Genomic DNA, 19,531 nt, shown 5'->3' with positions numbered 1-19,531 from the left:
CACACTTGTGAAATTCTTCAGCAGAACACATGAAAGTTTGAGGAAAATGACACAAATTTGCATCCCTTTAGGAGCAGGAGAACACAGAAAACACTCTTAAATTAAGCTGTTCAAATTAAACACCTTTATTGCAAACAAATGTTGGAAGGCAACCTTAGTCCTTGACTAAAATACATCTTCTTGTTATTTATAGTCACTGAGCCTTTTGCCACCAAGATGGAAAAGGTGCATTGAATGTACCTTCAAATAAGTCCTTCAAATTACGTTCTGACAAAATACATCAGACTTAAGTGAATAATCTTCAAAAACAACCTTAGCTGGGTGATGTAATCAGTAATTAAAATTCCAAAGTTCCAAATATGCCTCCAGTAATTACTTTCTACATTATATCCAAGTACCTCCCTTCATAACTGAATTTATGCTAAAAATTGCTGAAACACAACCAAAGCATAGGCCAGGTGGATATCATTTGGGAATCCACACTGCTGTAAATGATTTTGTTCTCCCAAAACAAACCAAGTAAAATGTGGACAGTAGCAGTAAGTCACACCCACTGAGAACATTGTCTGTTTCAAATTACCCAACGACATAAATTTATTGTGTAATTTTACATTGACTTAGTAGAGAATGTCCTAGAACCACTGCATCCTGGTTAAGTTTAAGGTTATTTATCCCATGAGAACACAAGTATGACAAATGCATTTACTTCAGGTAGCATTGGTGATACAGTCAAATGACACATGGCAATGACAATACACAGCTGTAACTGGGAATGTGTGAGATGGTTTCCACCAAGCTCTCACCGCCGATGCTCTTACTGAGAGACATGATACTGTAGTTTAGGTTTGTTAGGATTGTGTTCAATCAGCCAGTCAGCAAGCCAAATCTGTGGACAAAAATCCCAAAACCCAAATGTTTTCAGCTTTCTGTTACTTTTCATTAAGTGCATAGGAGATTATTTAAAAGCATTATTTGAAACCTCTGCTACAGATACTCTTCTACTGTGCTGAAAAATTAGGACCTTTCAGAAAGAAATGGACATGCAGATGACCTGTTTTTTAAAAATATTCTTTTAAATCTTCACAGCTTATATCACTTTGAACAATGCACAATGGCCTTTAGAAGAAAACTTGTCCTGGCAGCGTTTATCTTTCTTAAAGTATAAGACCATTTGAGCCATACTTCAAATAATTCAGCCAGCTCTGTTTTAGAATGTGGCTATACAATATGCATGAAACTGCTTAATGAAATATTACTGCTGGCAACACCTAGAGATACTTTATCCAGTAATCATGCATTAAAAGTGCCAGCCTTCTGCACTGAAATCGCATTACAGTACTTAAAACCAAAACATGGTTACTTTGTGAAATTCATCTTGTAAGTTTTCCAGCACGTTGAACTTAAATGAGGATGTGGGAGGCAGGAATGCCTTGAGTCCTAATTCCATCTGCCAGTCTGGGCCTGGCCTTAGGCAAATTACCTTTTGCCTCGATTTCTCCACTTGTAAAGCAAAGTTTTTAACACATCTTTATTTACTTCACAAGGCTATTGACGACTGGTTTCTGGAATGCTGAGAACAACAAACTTCATACCACACTGTGAAGAGCTGACAGAACAGCAGACAGGGAAGGTAAGCAACACTCTGCTTTTACTACCATGTATAAAAAGGGTAGTTTGCAAAGGGAGACCAAAGCAGAGCACTAGGACAGGTAAAGCAACAACAGCACAGTAGTAAGAGCCCACGACAGAAATGGAAAACAAACAAACAAAATATCCCAAAACACAAAATCCCTTAGCAAAACTACGTAGGGAAAAAAGAAATACTCAAATCATTTAACCAAATAAATTTATCCTATATTACTTAAAGAACTGGCTGACACAACCTCTGTGCTGACTGCAAGTAATTCTGAGCACATAGACACTTTTCGATGCCATCTCCAAAAGGAAAGGAAAGGATACTGGAAAAAACCAAAACATTCCAACAGTCTCCCTGTGATCCACCTAGCAGATAACAAACTGAAAAGCAATATACAGTATCTACTTCTGAAACAGTATCAAATCAACATTATTTTCCTTCTGTTACAAGGTCACAGGCATTATGGACAACAAAGAAGGTGCAAATATAATGTTTTTAGCAAAGCTACTGACATTGCTTCATACAGCTTTCTTAAAAGCAAGGAAGGAAAGCATTGTCTTGATGAAGTTACTGTTAGATACCTCAGAATTTACTAGAAAATTGTGCTAAGAATGCAGATTAACCAGAAGCCAAAACAATGAGTTAGAAATATGAGACTTGCAACAAAAAAAAAAAAAAATCAGTATTTAATATAGTAAAGAGAAGACTGAAGGCAGAGAAAGTGGGAATACTCTTCAAATACACAATAGGTTGCAAAAAAAAAAAAAAAAAGAAAAAGATATTACATTGTATCCAACATCTTCTGGGGATAGTAAAAGAGGAAAAAAAGGTAATGGGCTTAAAATTGGAGCCAGGAGATTTAGGCTATCTTTCAGTGAAAGCTTTTAACAAGTATAATTAAGCAATGAAACAGATTGCCTGGGGAGATTGTAGATTCTCCATCATTTGGAGTGCTAAACCACAGACCAGACACACATTTGTTAGGAATAGATACAATAGGTTTGGCCTTTGGGCAAAGGAATGGACTTCATCTCTGTTTTCTAGATTTCTATGGTAACAGTGCCAGACATATAGCTAAAGTAAACAGGTTATGAAACTAGAACAATCAAAGCACAATAAATGTGGCCTCATGTATATCACACAGTTCATAGAAACACCCCAAGTGATTTTAAGGCTTTTTTTTCCCCTGAAAAGTATCCTTTAGAAAAATGCAGTGTTGATTATAAACGTGATAATGATGTAAAATCCACCAAAACTGCCAGCAAGTTTTGTCAGACAGATGAATTATCTGCTTACTTAAATAAGTACTGGTGTGAATGACTGGAACTTTAAGAACACAAAGATACATTTACAATGTTTTTCCAGATGTAAGAAAACTGAATTTGTTTAGGAACTTAAAACACACTCTTGTGATAAATCAGCTCTTGAAACCAAATGTTATTTGTTAGCTCATTAGCTGACAGCTAAAACAGCAGCTCTCCACCAACAGAGCAGGTCTCCTACAAACACGGACATTACTGCATCCCAGAGCTGGCAGCAGCCAGGACACTGCACGTACCATGGGGTCTGCTGGCTTCTCTTTGCACAGGGCCGTGAGCCCCGCCAGCAGCGTGGGCTTCACATACAGGTTCAGGTAATCCCGAGCTCTTTGTCCAGTGGGAACTGGCTCCAAGATTGCTGCAAGGAGGAACCACAGGTGTTACAAAGCAGCCTCCAGAGTGATTAAACTCTGCACTCTTTCAAAGGTTGTTTGTATGTGAGCTGCTCTTTTAGTAAGTTAATAATGCATCATGGGTTTTATAGCTTCTCCCACAACAAACTGCAAAGAAACTTCCTAAACTTCTTTAGGATGTCCCTGAGATAATTTTACTAATTATAGTCTATTATGAAAAGGGAGGAAAACAGTTTATGTGGGGAAAACCTTAATCCTTGAAGAGGCATTTGGAGCAGAAAAGAAACAGTATATCCCATGTTTAGCACTTTCTTCTTCCAGTGTGAAGCTGGTTCCTGAAGACCCTAAAAATCTCATTTTTAGTCTTGCTCTGTTTGTCAGGGTGAGTGAAAGAGACAGAGTTAACACAATGGGTAAAGTTTGCAAGGAACTGCAACATCTTTTATTAACTCACTGATACAGCTGACAAAAAGTATCAGCAGACAGCTTTTTCTAGATGTTTCACATGCATCTTTCTGTCAAATAGCAAACTCTGTTACATTACAAACCAGAGATCCTCTTGCAGCCTTTCCAGGTTCTAAGGCCCTTTTCTCTGGCATTTAAGTTTGGAATTGCACTATCATACGAACATCCAGCTACTTTTGAACAGTAATTACTTAACCTGAATCCAAGAAAAGAGTCAGTCTTCTCAAGTCAACAGGACTCCCCAGGGTTGACAGTGCCAGAAACACTTGCTGGAGTTTAATAGCTTCCTATTTCTTCTCATTTACCAGCTTGGACAGCTCCAGTTCCCAGAGCAGAGTTTGAAAAGTGGAAGCAATCTCTGTAACTACACTGGCTCTTCACATACATTTTTGATAAGCCTTTCATAGCAGGAAATATCACCTTATACATAAAGAGACCCACAACCCTGTAAAGCAAACAAACCCAGCCTCTCCTAAATTAATTGTATCTGGAGTCAGGGCAGGACAGGGAAGAACTCCATTCTCCCCAGGACCAGCAATGAACCAACTGCACCATTTTACCTTCTGGAAATATGAATCGAATTTCCTTCTCTGCTGAGGAGATGCTGAGACTGCCGTGGAGCCCATTCCTCAGCTCATCAGTCCCATACAGTGCTCTCAAGCTAAAAACAAGGGAAAAACTACTTAGAGGGCAACTGCAAATCCCTTCCCAGTCTCTGCAGCCTGAGAGCACAGAAAAGCAATAGATATGGACTACTTAACAAGACATTGGCTTGATTTTGTTTTAAACTTAAGAAGTAGCTACCTGAAACTTAATGTTCATACACTCTACATTCCCCATAAAATAGGTGAACTTTGCATACAAAAAACAATGGTGAAAAGCTGTTGCACAAAATTAAAGAGATAACAAACCCATGTATTGTACAAACCAGCAAACAAACAAATAAATAAATAAAGAGAAAGAAAAGAAAAAAAAAAAGAAGGAGGAGGAGGAATTCTAGTCTCAATCAAAAGAATGACAACATCCTACTGACTTGCCCAAGGCCAGTCAATGAGTTACCTGTGAGGGTGAGTTATCCTAGCTCTTAGGCTGTTGGATGGTCCAAGCAATTCCTTCCAGTATGAGACTGCACAATTTCTAGCAAGAACCATAGCAACTATAGGACCAGAACTCATATAGGCTGTTAAATTAGGAAAAAACACTTTTCCAAATTGTTCTGCGTAGAAGTTGCTACATTGCTCTGGGCTTAACTGGAGCTTCCGTTTCTATAGAGCATAAAAGACAAAAAAAAAAAAAAAAAAATTGCTTGGTACATTGAAACAGCTTAGAGCTTTAAAAGGCAGAATAGAGTCCTCTCCTACAGTCTGCAGAACACAGAGTGATTTCTGAAACTTGTCTGATTCACCCAGATACGATCCTCTTTGAGATACGGAGTAAGAGAGAAAGTTTTCCAAGTTAATTAAGGAAACAGCCCGTTTGAGTAAGATGTGATTATAGCCCAGGCAAACTACAGCATTTTCTAACTGCCAGATAACAGGGCACTGTACATAAAAAGTGAAGAGCATCAGAATGGTAGGATTTTATTACTCAGTTGCTACAGCATAATGTTCTACTTTTAAACAAGTTTCTCTCCAGCCCGCAGTGTTAATTACACAATTGTTCTATTTTTCATTCAGTGCTTTGTGACTCTCCCAATAGCTGCCTAGCCAGCAGGTGGCCAGAATCAGAACAACATTGGGAGGTAAATAAAAAATTTTAAAGTGCATTCTTCGAGCTCAAACTTACACAACACAAGAGTCCCATATACTCAGTCCTAGTAACTTTGGTGTCAAAATTCACTGCAGACATCAGAAGACTCTACTAAGACATTGCAATTAAATAAATAAATAATCTATTTGTCTCATCTTCCAATATGTATTGAAACAACAGAAACATGGAATGGCTTGAGTTGAAAGCTGTCTTAAAACTCATCTTGTTTCAAACCTCCTACCATGGACTGGGACACCTTCCACAAGACAAGGTTGCTCAAACCCCAAACCTGGCCTTGAACACTTCCAGGGATGGGGCAGCCACAGCTTCTCTGGGCATCCTGTGCCAGGGCCTCACCATCCTCATGGTGAAGAATTTTTTCCCAGTACCCCACCTAACCCTGCCTTCTGGTAGCAGGAAGCCATTCTCCTTTGTCCGGCCACTCCATGCCCTTGTCCAAAGTCCCTCTCCAGCTCTCTGGAGCCCCTTCAGGCACCAGAAGGGCTCTCAGGTCTCCCTGGTGCCTTTTCCTCTGGGGACGAACAACCCCAGCGCTCACAGCCTGGCGTCAGAGCAGAGGGGCTCCAGCCCTTGGAGCATCTTCATGGCCTCTTCTGGAGTAGCTCCAAGAGATCCATAAATAAAGAAATACAAGTAACAAATAAATAAAACTACCAGAAAGGCTAGGGAGGAAGTGAACAAAACAAAACAAACCAAGACAGTTCGGGGAGGAGGGGCAGGGGCCCTGCCGCCCACAGGCGCGAGGGCGCAGCGCCCCCCAGCGGCCGCCCGGCCAGGCACATTTAAATATTCATAAGCTCATTTCAATATTCATAAAGCCTATTTACTGTAAAAACCATGGAAACAAAAAATTTGTTAGGCTGCAAATGGCCAGCTATCAAATTCAAGTAATTCTCTAATATCCACTTGCACACCGCACAAAATCTTGCGATATCTGAATGATGCACTCTCCAAAGAGTTGCCTTGGAAATTTCATACATCTGCTCCCTAGGCTTGCTAAATCTGAATTTATTAACAAAGTCTGTGTTTTCCTCTGGTCAGCAAAATAGTTGGTTTGTTCTGTTCCATCCCATGCACCAAGAAGCACCTCCTTACAGAATCTGGCAGAAATGTTTGAAGAACATTAATCGATTTTTGGACACATAAGCTTTTAATTACTGGCTTGATTGCTAGAAGTTAAATATTTTCCTGACTTATAAACTACAGCTATTTTCTCTGGAGCACAGCCCATTACCTGAATGATGTGGAATCCTGATTGGACAATGTGATCCTCTATTTCTTCTTCTTTATCAATAACATCTGGTTTGATGATAGCCAGAGTTCTTTCCACATAAATCTGAGGTTCAGGCATTAAGACCTCCATCCTGGCTTCTAAATTAGAATTCACTGGCCCCTTTCGTACTGCAATGACACCAGTACACGACATTTGGAATTTGTATATTGCACAGTCACCTGCAGTGACACTCACCTTGTACTCCAGGAACAGAGAGGGTCCCACTCACCTCACAAAACCCACGTGAGATGTTCTCTGTGCGTGTTAGCACCCTGTAGTTCACATTCCCATTTTCAGTGCAGTGACATTTTGTGGAAAATAAGGCCAAAATTTAATGTTGTTATTCACTAAGTTGGACAATGTATGAGGAAAGAAAGGCGTTATCACACACCCTGATGTGGGCTCCCTGTGCTCCCACACCCTCCATCCACCACGGGCTCCTTCAAACCCCAAATCTGTATCCTCATACATCATGTATGAGGACTGTAGTGTGGGACTAACGGCTTGGAGCTGGTCCACCGTAAGCCTCAGGTTAATTTCTCAATGGTTATTTAATTCCTGCATTTATGGGCTCCAGACAAAGTCGTTTTCTGACTGAGCAGCTGCACAGGCAAGCTGAGAGCACAGAATTGTGTTGTGAGCGGTGGAACCAGTGAGGGGGTTTCCTGTAGACCTGTATCCATTTGTAACCTTCTTTTCATCACAGATTCGCTTGGGTGGGAAGCAACCCTAAAGACCCTGCAGTTCCACCCTGCTATGGGCAGGGACACCTCCCACTGTCCCGGGTTGCGCCAAGCCTTATCCAACCTGCCTTGAACACTGCCAGGGCTGCAGCAGCTACAGCCTCACTGGACAACCTGTGCCAGGGCCTCACCCCCCCGCCCCACAACCAAGAACTGTTTCCCAGTATCACATCTAACCCATCCTCTGTCAGTGGAAAGCCATTCCCGCTTTTCCTGCCTCTCCCTGTCCTTGTCCAAGTCCCTCTCCAGCTCTTTTGTAGCCCCCCCTTAGGCACTGGGAGGGGATCGAAGATCTCCATGGAACCTTCTCTTCTTCTGGCGGAACACCCTCAGCTCTCTCAACCTCTTAGAGCGAATTGCGAGCGCAGGATGCTCGGGGGATCCTGAGAGAGCCTCAAAGAACTATACACAATGGCACCTCGCCCACTGCCCGCCGTGTCCCAGGTTCCCAGCTACGGCTCTCGCCACCCGCCCTGGACCAGACACAGACACGCAGCCCCTGCCTGGCTGCAAAACCCTGCTCCCTGCTGCAAAGTACGTTCGTAACCCCCCAAATGCACCTGCCTTGGGGCCCCGCCGGGCTTTGCTATCCCGGCCGCGGGACTCTGCCGGACCCGCCGCCGTTGCCGGGCAATGGCGGGGCCGGCCCCCGGCACAAGATGGCGCCCGCGGGCCTCGGCGGGGCGGGCCGAAGATGGCGGCCGGGAGCGGCGCGGTGATGGCGGCGGAGGCCGAGCGGGCCTCACGGCCCGGAGCTGCCGCGGGCTCCGCGCACACAACGGGGAACCGCGGCTGCCCCGGGACGGGCTCCGCGTGTGGTGCGGGAGTAAAGAAAGGATCGAGTGGCGTGATCTCCGGGGCTCATCTCGAAAATCTCGTTCCTCCCTCACAATAAAAGCTTTATGTCGGTTTCACCTCACGCTCAGAACTGCTGAGGGAGCCACGCGCTCACAGCGAACGCTCATGAAGCGACGTAGCGCGATTTATTGGAGAGGAAAGAAAGGGAAAGGCAGCAGCCGCTCCCCGCGGTCAGGGTTTGAGGGGAGCTTTCCTGCGGACGCGCCCGAGCGGCGGCGGGGCGGGAGCTGCCGGCACAGCCCGAGCGCTGACCCGAACGCGGCTCTCTAATGGTGGCTCTCAGCACTGCGAGGAACTGCAGCGGCCACCCGGTGCCGCTTCACGTTTATGACAAAAAGATGCAACGAGCAGGAAACCTTCACCGTTTTGAGCATTAAAGCATGACGAGCTGGGCATTAAACCCAGCTTTCTCTGGGGATTTTCCCCACATTTTACCCCCATGGTGCCAGTGCGTTTACTCCCTCCACATCCCCTATTTCGTCGGCTCTCTGGGGGCAGCCAGCTGGCGGGAATTGGCTGTGCAGTAGCCACTGTCCACCAGACAGGACCCGCTGCCACCTGCCGCCCTTGTTTACGGGCTGGAGCCGGGCTGGAGCCGGGCCAGCTGGCCCCGCGCTATCGGGTGTGCGCGGCGAGCGGCCCCGATAGCGGCGCTGCCTCCTCCGCCCGCCCTGCCCTCGCTCGCCGCGCTCTCAGACAGCCCCGCGAGCTGCTGCAGCACCTGCGGCCGGCGGCTCAGCGCAGAACTGGACACTGCACTCCAACCCTTGAGATGGCGCTGACAAAGGGACAGAGAGAAAACACAGTGTTTAAATTTTAATGGTATCAGATCGAATGTAGAGGCAAAGGAGAAAAGACAAAAAAACCCCCAAGGATTTGGAGCCAGAGGTGGTGACACTATGTGCCCTGGTTAGATGAGGAAATAGCAAATTTATGGCAAAAGCTGGTTTCAGTGTAAGAAAACCCCGTTTTGCCTTAATCCTTCTCACAAGTAATGTGAATAATATAAATACAGAAACAAGAAATAACAATATGCAATTATTTCCTTGCAGCCAACTTGAAATACATTTTAAAACCAAAGCCTGATATTGTTATTAATATACCTTAAAAAATGAAGGTTCCAAGTGCACAAGACAAATTCAGATACAGGCTTTCCTTCAACAACACGAGCACATGGCATTTGTTTCTTTAACAGAAACACCTTATCCAATATTTCATTTGAAGACATTGTAAACATTGCAACTTCACAGAAATAACGGATAAACATGTTTTATTTTTTAAGAAATGCTGATAGAAAGAGTCCATCAGTTTTTTAGTTTAGTTCAGAGTCAATTCAGCAAGTCGTTTAACTCAATGAGCACAGAGTCTGACAGCCCTTGCTTAAATTTAGCAGTTCAAAGGCTTCCTCTGCCTGCATGAACACTTCAGAATCATTATTACATAAGAAATGGTGAACTTAATATGTGTTTCACTGTTAATGTGATTCTCCTGCAGTTTCTTTACTGTGTGCATTTTTTTCCACGTAAAGCCCACAGCAGCTTCTGAGGCTGCAGTTTGGCCGGGAGCAGCTCCCTGCCCACCACGGCTCCTGGGGCTGTGTCACAGCTTCTCCTGCTCGCTGTTTCCAGAAGCATTTCTGGAGGGCGGAGATGGTCTAATTTTAGTACTGGGAGAATCCTCCTCTCTCCAATGAGCGAGCGGCTGCATCTGGAGCTGCAGCCAATTACCCGGGCTTCCTCCTGCTGCACTTCCCACGACCGTTCAATAATGCACAAGCACAAATTTAAAGTGGCCCCACATGTTAAGAGAAAATAACATTATGTGCTCCTTAACAAAGATGTTCTACAGCAGTAGAATCTCAAAGGTTTCTTCTAAAGCCTTGGATGTCATAAACCTGACCTTAAAACAATGTGTTAATATCATTATGTTTATTTTCTTTATAGTACTTGAAATAATATTTCTGATAACTAAAAGGCTCATCTGAAGCATTTCCCTAACTTCTGTAGGCCAGCGATGTGCTTTTAGGTAAAGAACAAACAAACAAAAAAATTATAATTACAATTAAATTAATCATTGTGATTCTGAACAATTCTCAGGGCATAGCCTGGTTGTGGTATCTTATCTGTTAAGCGGTTTAACAAGCCTTAGTTGTCTCACTTATTTTTAGCTGGCATGGACTATAACACCAAAAGATTGTGGCTGCAGGTGCATTTACATCCAACACCAGATAATTAACATTTTAAGGAAAAATATTATTTCAGAGCTTTGTCCTCTGATAGTGCAAGAGGGTGCAAAAACTAATGTCTTGCAGACTGTTATATAGAAAGGAAAGAAAAACAGAATGATAAAAATAAGTGAAGAAAAGCTAAAGAAGCAATACCAACTAGTAAAACTGATTAAAAATGAAGTTTGCACATCTTTTAGCTTTGTTGGCATTTTAATGTTAAGTAGAGAAAAATGTGTTTGCTTCAGTAATAATATTCTAGCTATACACTTACCACACATACAACTCTCAGCCACCATGGGCTCTCTGCTTTATTTCTTTTCTTGATGAACTGTCATACCAACCCACAGCACCAGCTCACCTTCACTGCTTGCTCCACCCATCCTTGCTCTTCTAGTGCAGTGTCTCTGACGGAAATCCTGTGATCAAGGCAACTTCCTCTCCACACGCCTGCTCTCTCCTCCATTTCTGCTTTCTCACAACTAAACAATTCTCCTTCTGCAGTTCATCTGCACAATTGTATTCCCAGTGAGCTTTTCATTGCTGCTGCTTAACCCATCAGGCCTTCCTGTCTGTTTTCCTCTACTTGTTATCTCACCATTTTCTGTAAAGATAAAAGTGATAACATATTCTCTTCATGCTTCCTCTGTCTACAAGTCTCTAAGTGTCAATAAAAAAAGCTTATCAACATGTCTTCTGCAATTCCATCACTTGCCCTGATAACTTCACCCCATTTCATTTCCTGATCTTACAAACACTCACTCCTTCATTTGTTCACAGCTTTAGTTACTCAGTCTGCTCTGATTCCTAGCACCCACAGAGATATGCTTGTCTCTTTTACCATTAAAGAAAAAGTAAAAAAAAAAACAGCAAAAAAGGGCCTTTGGTGTAAGTGCCTCTCATCACCTCACAAGTTCTTCCAGTCAGTCTCTTCATCACTTACTGGGTTCTACCCTAAATCCCCTTCAAACTTGGCTTTGCTTTCTCTCATCATCTGAAAGCTTCTCAATCCATCTTAAACCAATCTTGTTTGCCCTGCAGTCACATTTAGCATATCTAGCTCATGTCTTAGCTTAGTTTTTGAAGTTATTCTCAGTTTTTGCTTCTCCAGTCACTGTTTCAGCTTGGCTTTTTAGTCCTTCCCTTGTGTTTCTTTCCTTTTCCTGCAAGAGCATTGGTGAGCACTGTCCTTCACTCTCCTCCCCTCCAAGCTCACAGCTCAACATCCCAATGTACCTTTTGTTTCACTCTGTAAAGACATCTCCTGTTTTCTGCCAGCCCTACAACAGAATTCCACTACTACACTTTCAAATAAACACCTTTCTGCTTTATCCCACTTCGTTGCTTAGGATGAGCTCCTGTTGAACACCTGTAGAGGCTGGGGCTGACAACTTATTTCACATAAAGCTCCTCCTCATCTATATACAGACATTCTATATAAATACTGCAAGTTTTCACCTAAACTTTAGAGCACAAACACTCGCGTGTGTTTGCTGCTTCATTGTTCTACACAATGTTTAACATAATACTGGCTTGGATTATCCCTGAGGCCACCAAGCTCAGAGATAAGTAGTCACTGTGATCCTACCACAATGAAAAAATGAATGTATTCTTCTATTCATCTTAATTCCATGTAGCATAAGGAATCCTTTTTGCCATACTTATTTTGAGCTATTACATTCAGTCCCATCATCAAAATATATGGGATTACTTGCATAGCTGTTATTATTATTAATAAAATGTATTTATTTATGCTGTGCATAAAGACTAGCTCAGACAGAAGCTTCCTATAGCACTGTGTTTGGTATAGAGTAGGCAGTCTGTGACCTGAGATGCTTCCAGTCAAATTAGATACGACAGGCATAGGATGTGGAAAACAGAAATTACACCAAGTTTCAAGGCAGTGGATGATATGTTGTTTCTCCATCTCTGGTTTGGTTTTGTGGTGGTTTTTTTGTTGTTGTTGTTGTTATTGTGGGGTTTTTTTTGTTGTTTTGTTTGTTTATTTTTGGTTTTTCAGAAGAGAAGCTAGAAAAATCAATAGAAGGGAAATAATGAGGAAATTGAGAGGATGACCAAGAAAGAGGAGGTAATGAAGACAGGGATGGCAAAAACTCATATGAACAGAGAGCAGAGGTATGTCTTGGCAAAAACTGCAAGTTTGACAGAACAGCAGAATTAGACCCAATACCAGAAAGCCCATATGCAAGTACAGTTTGGTGGAATTTTAGTCAACACCATGAGTAAACACAGCAATTACAGGATTAGAAAATGGCAAACAATGATTTTTTTTTCTCAACAGTAAATATGTCATATAGGGAGAATTACCACTCAAGAAGATAAATGTGTATTTTTCTTTGATTAACCACAGGCTTTGAGTGGAGAGTGAAAAGCAAGACCAAAACTCAAGTCACAACCCAGAGGAATTCTTTAAAATTACCTGTGGCATGATGGGGCCTGGTGAGACAAAAAATAATCACAATATTCTCAAATTTCTCAGTCCTTGATGTCGAGATGCATAAAGAATGACTTTGTTAGTTATGCCAGTCACAGTTCTCAAACCAGGCTGCTTAGCCAGTCTACAACCACATCATAATCCTGCTCTTGGATATGGGACACAAAAGGTTTAATCAAACAGCTTTCAACATGGGGCAACTGGGAATCACAGAGAGCCCTGCTGTTTGGAATTGCCAGGATGGGAGACTGAGAGGAACCTGACCAGGGAAATGGGCAGTTGGAAATGAGCACAACTTTAAAGAAAACACTATTAGGAGGAAACAGGAAAACACCTGACAAAGTGCCAGTGGTAGAGGAGGATGAGACAGGTTCAGCAAAGCAAAGAAGAGAACTGGAGAAATAAAAAGAGAAGAGAAAGTAAAGGGAAATGTTTGCAGAAGTCCTAATGGATGACAGTCATTCACATTCTTAACAAAACAAAGTAGATGCTATGGGCAGTGAATCTTGCATGAAAATGAAGTTATAAATATATAATCCAAAGCACTCAGATTATGTCTATCAACTGAGTCTGACAAACCCATGCAAAGTGCTGCAAATTTTAGTTTACTCTCAGGTGCTGGTCTGTAAACTTGTAAGTTCAGCACAGATGTATTTCTGCAGTCACCTGCCACAGCTCCATACACAAAAACCTGCAAAAAGAGGAACCAGGTCAGTGGCATTCACCACTTCAGCCGTGCAACCTGCAAGCCTCAGTGCGGCCTTGGCTCCCTGTGACTTAAACAAATGTGTGGTATTTTCCTATTAGGCAGGCTATCAGTACAGGGTAAGGGAATGCACTTAGCTGAGACAGTGGCTTAGACGGTTGTAATCACAAACCACATCTTTTTGGTACAGACCTGAGAGATTTAAAATCTAAGCCAAAGCTGCTTGAAAAATCACAGGAATTCCCCTTGCTAGATGTGGGGTAAGCTCCTCTGATATGGTATAAACTATGATATCTTATTAAAAAATTCTTTGCTTATAACATTCTATTTAAAGTTCAGTACAAGAAAACAATATAAAAATATTTTCTCATAAAGATGAGCATCTCTATCAGCCAAAATGTACAATCTGCCCTGAGGACATTAGAACTTTCAAGTGTACTGGCCCTGCTCTTTCTACTGTCTTTACTGCCCTGACTTCATAGAATATGTTTTTACGAAGTTCAGCCCAAAGTTCTGGTTGAAAGTTTGTGTATATCATACCCTACACTGTCAGTAGCCTATGTGGAGACAGGCATCCCTAAAGACAAACTCTGACCACATGTATTTAGGATAAAAACTGTCCTAAAAGCAGCTAAACTGAAGGACAGTTCATGATCCAAACCAGGTCCCAGTCCAGATGACTTAACAAAATGTTTTGCCACTATTTCTATTCACAACTGGCTGTGGGCACTCCAGTTTTAACAGCAGATGAAAGTTGTGCCACAAGCCATATTTGACAGAGGGTGGAGCAATAACGTGTGCACTCATTACTGCAGTAAGTTAGGTAATAATTGTTGCTTTTTGCCCACAAGCAAAGGGCTTAAATTTCAGGTTTTTTTAAAGATGTGTAAGCTTTACCTATATATCTAGAAGGCAAGATCTGCCCCTTTGACATGGACAAATAGGACATTAGGAGGTGTATACAGTATAAAAAAATGTTTTGTTACAAGGAGCAGTTGTCTTCTGGACTTCTCACCCACAACTTTGCCAACAAGGTTGACATATCCTTGGGCAAAGGAATTAAGGCCCGGGCACGTGTTCAGCGCTCCAGCTCCCCGAGTTATGTAATATCCAAATCTAAGTTTAAAAACAAACTCTGGCCCCTCTCGGTTGCAAAACAGCAGAGCTGGAAACATTAAGCAAACCTTTCGTCCTGGAGTAACTGACTCAGTGCCCATAACACACCTCGAGCTAAAGCAGGGCGGCACTCCAAGTCAATACAGCGCCCCGGCCGCGGCCGGACGTCCCCGTGAGGAATGCGCAGGCCCGGGTCCGCCGCGACCGAACCACGGACCGTGCTGGGAGCGCAGCCCCGACCCGACCCGACCCGAGCCCGAGCCCGAGCCCGAGCCCGAGCCCGAGCCCGGCTGTCCCGACCCCGCCGGCGACTCCCGGTCCCGCCTCTCCCGCCTCTCTAGCGCGGCCCTGCCCACCCCGGCAGGGCAGCCAGCAGGGAGAGCGGAGCCTCCTGAATGACAGGCGGCGAGGCCCAACCAGAACGCGCCTTGTTGCGGTGTGGCGCAGGCTCCGGCGCTATAAAGGCGGCCACGCGTCGCGGGCGCGGGCCCGAGTACGTGTCTGAGGGGGTGGCGGTGGTGGCGGCGGGGCCGGTGCGGAGCAGCCGCGGGGAGCGGGATCAGCTCCAGCACCAGCGCCGGGACAATTTTAGTTAGACTTCGGTCAGCCCGGGTTTTATCGGGAGCGGATTTTAAAAGTGAGTACGAGCGGGATGGCGGCGGCGGGAAGGGGGAGGGGTGTGAGCGGACCGGATCAGACCGGCCCGGCCGGGGAGGAGCCGCCGCGCTGACCCGCGCTGGTCTCTCGCAGGCGCCTCTCGTCCCTCTCCCTCTGCGGACGGGGCACCATGTCGGAAGCGGAGCAGCAGCTGGCGGCCGGCGCTACCCAGAACGGGCACGAAGCGGCCGAGAGCGCCGGGGAGCAGCAGGCCGAGAGCGGCGGGGCTCCGGCGGCGGCGGCGGCGGCGGGAGCGGCTGGAGCAGCCGGAACGGCGGCGGCGGCGGCGGGAGCCGGCCCAGCGGCGGGAACGGCGGGCACGGCCGCCAGCCAGAATGGGGCCGAGGGCGATCAGATCAACGCCAGCAAGAACGAGGAGGATGCGGGGTAAGCGCGGGCGCCATGTGCGGAGCGCCGGGCCCGGCGCGGCCCTGCGGCAGCAGCGCCCCCGGCTCCGCTCGGCCCGGCGGGGAGGGAGCGGGAGCGGCCCCGCCGAGCCGGGGCCCTGCAGCACCAGCGCTTCCTTTGTTCTGGCGCTGCCTTTTGTTGGCGCCATGTGGCGGCTGGGGGAGGGGCGCCGAGCGGGGCTGTTGCCGTCTCACGCTGTAAAATGGAAGGGGATTTACCTCTCCCGCGTTTTCTTCATCCTTTCCCTCTTTAGCGAAAGGGGCGGATGGAAGGAGTTCCTTTCTGTTGGGGGAGGGGGGGCTGGTTGAAACTTTGTGGGGATCGCGTGGCCCATCGCCACCGGCGGCGATGTAAATGTGAATGTGTTTTTGTAAAGCGTATAAAAATAATCTTGGTCTTGGAAGGCAGCGCGGTGGTAAGCGAAGTATTTTTTAAGGGAAGTAAAGGGAAAATCAGCGCGATTGAGACAATGCGCGGTGTGTTTAAATCGGTAAGAGTGATTTTGGTGTGCTACTTTGCAGCATTGTCAGAAAATGCCTCAAGTCTTGCAAGGGATTTCTGGAGGAGTCAGGGTAGTTTCGCTGTGCTTTGGTAGTGGAATCCTTGTGTGCACACAAGAGGAAGTTCTTTCCTATCATAGTTGGGCTGCTCATAAATACACGTACCTAACATGAACATTACCTGGCTATTTCTCAAGCAGGTCTTTGTTTTTTGTATTTAATTGGCACTTCCTTTGTTACCGCAGAGCTCTGAACCAGAGGAGAGGGTCAGATCCCTCAGGTTAAAGGGAAAGCTGAAGCCAGTGTAATAGATTTTTGATTATAAAGGAACGAGTAACACTTGTACAGGCTTCCCACAAGCTGGGGCTGGATGTACTTTTTGCAGACACTAGAAGGATTGAGAATCCAGCCTTTTAGCTATGTAGGCATTTTTCTTTACTATTTTTCTTTACTATTTTTAGTATTCTGTGTTGAAAAAAAGGTGGTAGTATTTTCCTTGTTACAGGAGGTAACAAGCTTCAGCCTCAAATCGGTATGAAATGAAATTTCTTAGAAAAGCAGTTATTCAGAGGAATTGACCTATGTGAAAAATGTAGTTGCTGTCCAAGGCACTGATTTTACAATGTTTTGTTAAGAGCTAAAATAAGCTTCAATTTAGCTGCACTAATACACTCAGGAGGGAAAAATGACTGTGTGTTAAGGGGTTAAGGGTGCAGTTGTCCAGTTTGTGGTCTCTGAAGGCAAAGCCAAATACGAGGATTTTTGTATTAGTTGCAGAGGTCCAAAAGTTTTAAATACTGTGTTACCTAAATTAGGTATCACAATTGCAAAACAAAGCACTGCAAAGTGTAATACATACTGCTGTGGTAAGAGGTGAGTTTAGCATGTGGCAATGCCACAGCTCCAACACAATGCCATAAAGCAGCCTCCAGACAAGTTCCTGTCATCCCCCAATCTCTTGATTGTTCTGTAAGTGTGGTCAGTAATGACAGGGTGTGCTGTGGGAAGCTGCTGTCAGTCCATACAGGTTAGAACAGCCAAGGTCAGCTGTTGAGATGGGAAGGAATCCCTCAAGGAATCTCCTTTCTTTGACTTGGTATTGAAAGGCTTAGTAAACTTTGTAGGGCTGTTTTCCTCCAAGGCTCTGCTGTAATGGCTGCAGGAAGCACACGCTTTACTTGGGCCCGGTGCTTCCTGCTGCACTCATCATGAGTGCACAGCTTGGTCTGCTGGGAAACATTGACTTCAGCTGATAAAAGCGAGAATGGTTTCACCCAGTTTAAGAAAAAAGAGAAAAAGTTTAAGACAATCCCCATAAGGTTCCCCCCATTGCCTATTGTACATAAATAGATGCCGATTATTGCAAAGTTACACATAAACACCAAAAGCATTACTTAAGCATAGTTTAATTTCTGAAGTGCTGCTACCTTCTAATGCTAATCTAGGTTGCCTCCAAACAAGAGTAATGACAACTTAAACTGCTTCAGTCTATAGTTAGATAAAAAGGCTTGAATGCTTTCAAAAGCTTAGTTTGTTACCTTGGAAACGATGAAAATAGAAAATGTAGCCATGTTATTAATGTTTTCATTTGAAGTGAAGAATTTGAAAAATGCCTTATTGCCTGCTATCACTGTTTTGTTTGTTAGCTTCACTTCTGTATTGTACCTCGAATTTAGTTCTTTGAGCTAGATATCCTCCTTCAGAGGGTGTTTTGTATGGGAAAGTGGGCAGGGAAGAACTTTATCTGCCTACTTGGAATTAAAGACTAGAACTGAGAGATTTGTGTAGTACTGATGAAGACAGAACTAGAGTCAGTAACTAAGCAGGAGGAAGCACACAACATGGTAGTTAAGGCAGGTCCAAAGTCCCATCTGTTCTATGTGACTTACTGGAGGTCACAGATACCTGGACTAAAATTTTTACAGCTATTTAACTAAAACCTCAGCTCAAATACTTTGCTTTTGATACCTTTTTTTTTGCTGAATGCTTTCAGAGCAGTAGGAATATTCCTGAGTTCTTTGTAAAAACTGAGTTGGCAGTACTTGATAATCAAAACTGCTTTCTTGCAAATTATAGAATACTTTTGTTAAGAGCATAAGTTACTGGCAAGGAATATTTCAGGCTATTCTTACTATTTCTTATATCCTCTAATAAATAGCAGGATGCATTGTGGCATTCCCTCAGAAAGAGGGGGGAGAGCCCTCCTTGTGCACTACTGTAATACCAGCAGCCTTTGCCAAGATGCAGGTTTTGCACTCAGAGCAGTTGGTCCCGTTCTGACAATGCTGCTGAGGTGTGTACCACTGAGCATCTTACTGCATGTGCTTTTCTCTAGTGCTTCCTGAATCTGAATAGCTCTTCTTTCCTTGAAATTTCAGGAAGATGTTTGTTGGTGGCCTCAGTTGGGATACAAGCAAAAAAGACTTGAAAGATTACTTCACCAAATTTGGTGAGGTAACCGACTGTACGATAAAGATGGACCCTAACACAGGAAGATCCAGAGGTTTTGGATTTATTCTCTTCAAAGAACCTGGGAGTGTTGAAAAGGTGAATTTAAGCTTCATATATTAGAGCTTTAACTTCTAGGGGAAGCTTTTCAGCTCAAGTTAATCATATCAAACTGTCTTTTAGGTTCTGGAACAGAAAGAACACAGACTAGATGGACGACTAATTGATCCCAAGAAGGCCATGGCAATGAAAAAGGATCCAGTGAAGAAAATATTTGTTGGTGGACTAAACCCAGAAGCCACAGAAGAGAAAATCAGGGAATACTTTGGAGAGTTCGGAGAGGTGTGTAATGGTATCTTGGTAGACTCTGAAAGCATAGTCTCCAGTTCCTGTTTAGTTTATTAATAATTTTCAAGTTTCAAAGTAAGTTAACTTTAGATGGATGAAGCCTTCTGTAACATCCAGAAGTTTCCTAACTTGAGAGCAGAGGTGGCACTTGCTGCATGAGGTGCTTCCATTGCTGATGTTAAAATCAGTTTGAACAGTTGTAAAATTGAAATATCTGATCTGAAAACCAGTGTTTAGCATAAAAAGGCTTTC

At 44.1% G+C, this 19,531-nt stretch overlaps 2 protein-coding genes across 11 annotated transcripts in view; one reads left to right on the top strand and one right to left on the bottom strand.

Annotated features, from left to right (window-relative positions):
* Window positions 1–109: 109 nt before the first annotated feature.
* On the bottom strand, window positions 110–8,531 carry NME5 (NME/NM23 family member 5). Of its 4 annotated transcripts, none has more exons than XM_056502084.1 (7): window positions 8,120–8,530; window positions 7,046–7,088; window positions 6,778–6,944; window positions 4,833–5,038; window positions 4,334–4,434; window positions 3,195–3,313; window positions 110–886 (listed from the first exon to the last, which is right to left on the bottom strand). In XM_056502084.1, exons 3-7 carry the CDS (start codon window positions 6,904–6,906, stop codon window positions 815–817), a joined length of 627 nt encoding a protein of 208 aa, XP_056358059.1. In that variant the 5' UTR covers window positions 6,907–6,944; window positions 7,046–7,088; window positions 8,120–8,530; the 3' UTR covers window positions 110–814. The 4 variants fall into 4 exon arrangements, with proteins under 4 accessions (XP_056358059.1, XP_056358062.1, XP_056358060.1 ...); XM_056502087.1 differs by having other exon boundaries at window positions 7,046–7,163; window positions 8,120–8,220; XM_056502085.1 differs by lacking the exon at window positions 7,046–7,088 and having other exon boundaries at window positions 8,120–8,531.
* A 7,137-nt stretch (window positions 8,532–15,668) lies between these two features.
* HNRNPAB (heterogeneous nuclear ribonucleoprotein A/B) overlaps window positions 15,669–19,531 on the top strand; it is a 28,407-nt gene continuing 24,544 nt past the window's right edge. For all 7 annotated transcript variants that reach the window (XM_056502408.1, XM_056502405.1, XM_056502411.1 and 4 more), the window contains exons 1-3: window positions 15,669–15,962; window positions 18,862–19,030; window positions 19,115–19,273. In XM_056502408.1, coding sequence (XP_056358383.1) covers window positions 15,706–15,962; window positions 18,862–19,030; window positions 19,115–19,273 — 585 coding nt within the window. In that variant the 5' untranslated portion in view covers window positions 15,669–15,705. The remainder of the gene's footprint in view (window positions 15,963–18,861; window positions 19,031–19,114; window positions 19,274–19,531) is intronic.

Source organism: Oenanthe melanoleuca, chromosome 13 (genome assembly GCF_029582105.1).
Source record: "Oenanthe melanoleuca isolate GR-GAL-2019-014 chromosome 13, OMel1.0, whole genome shotgun sequence".
Classification (NCBI taxonomy): domain Eukaryota; kingdom Metazoa; phylum Chordata; class Aves; order Passeriformes; family Muscicapidae; genus Oenanthe; species Oenanthe melanoleuca.
This window is presented reverse-complemented; position numbering and strand designations above follow the sequence as displayed.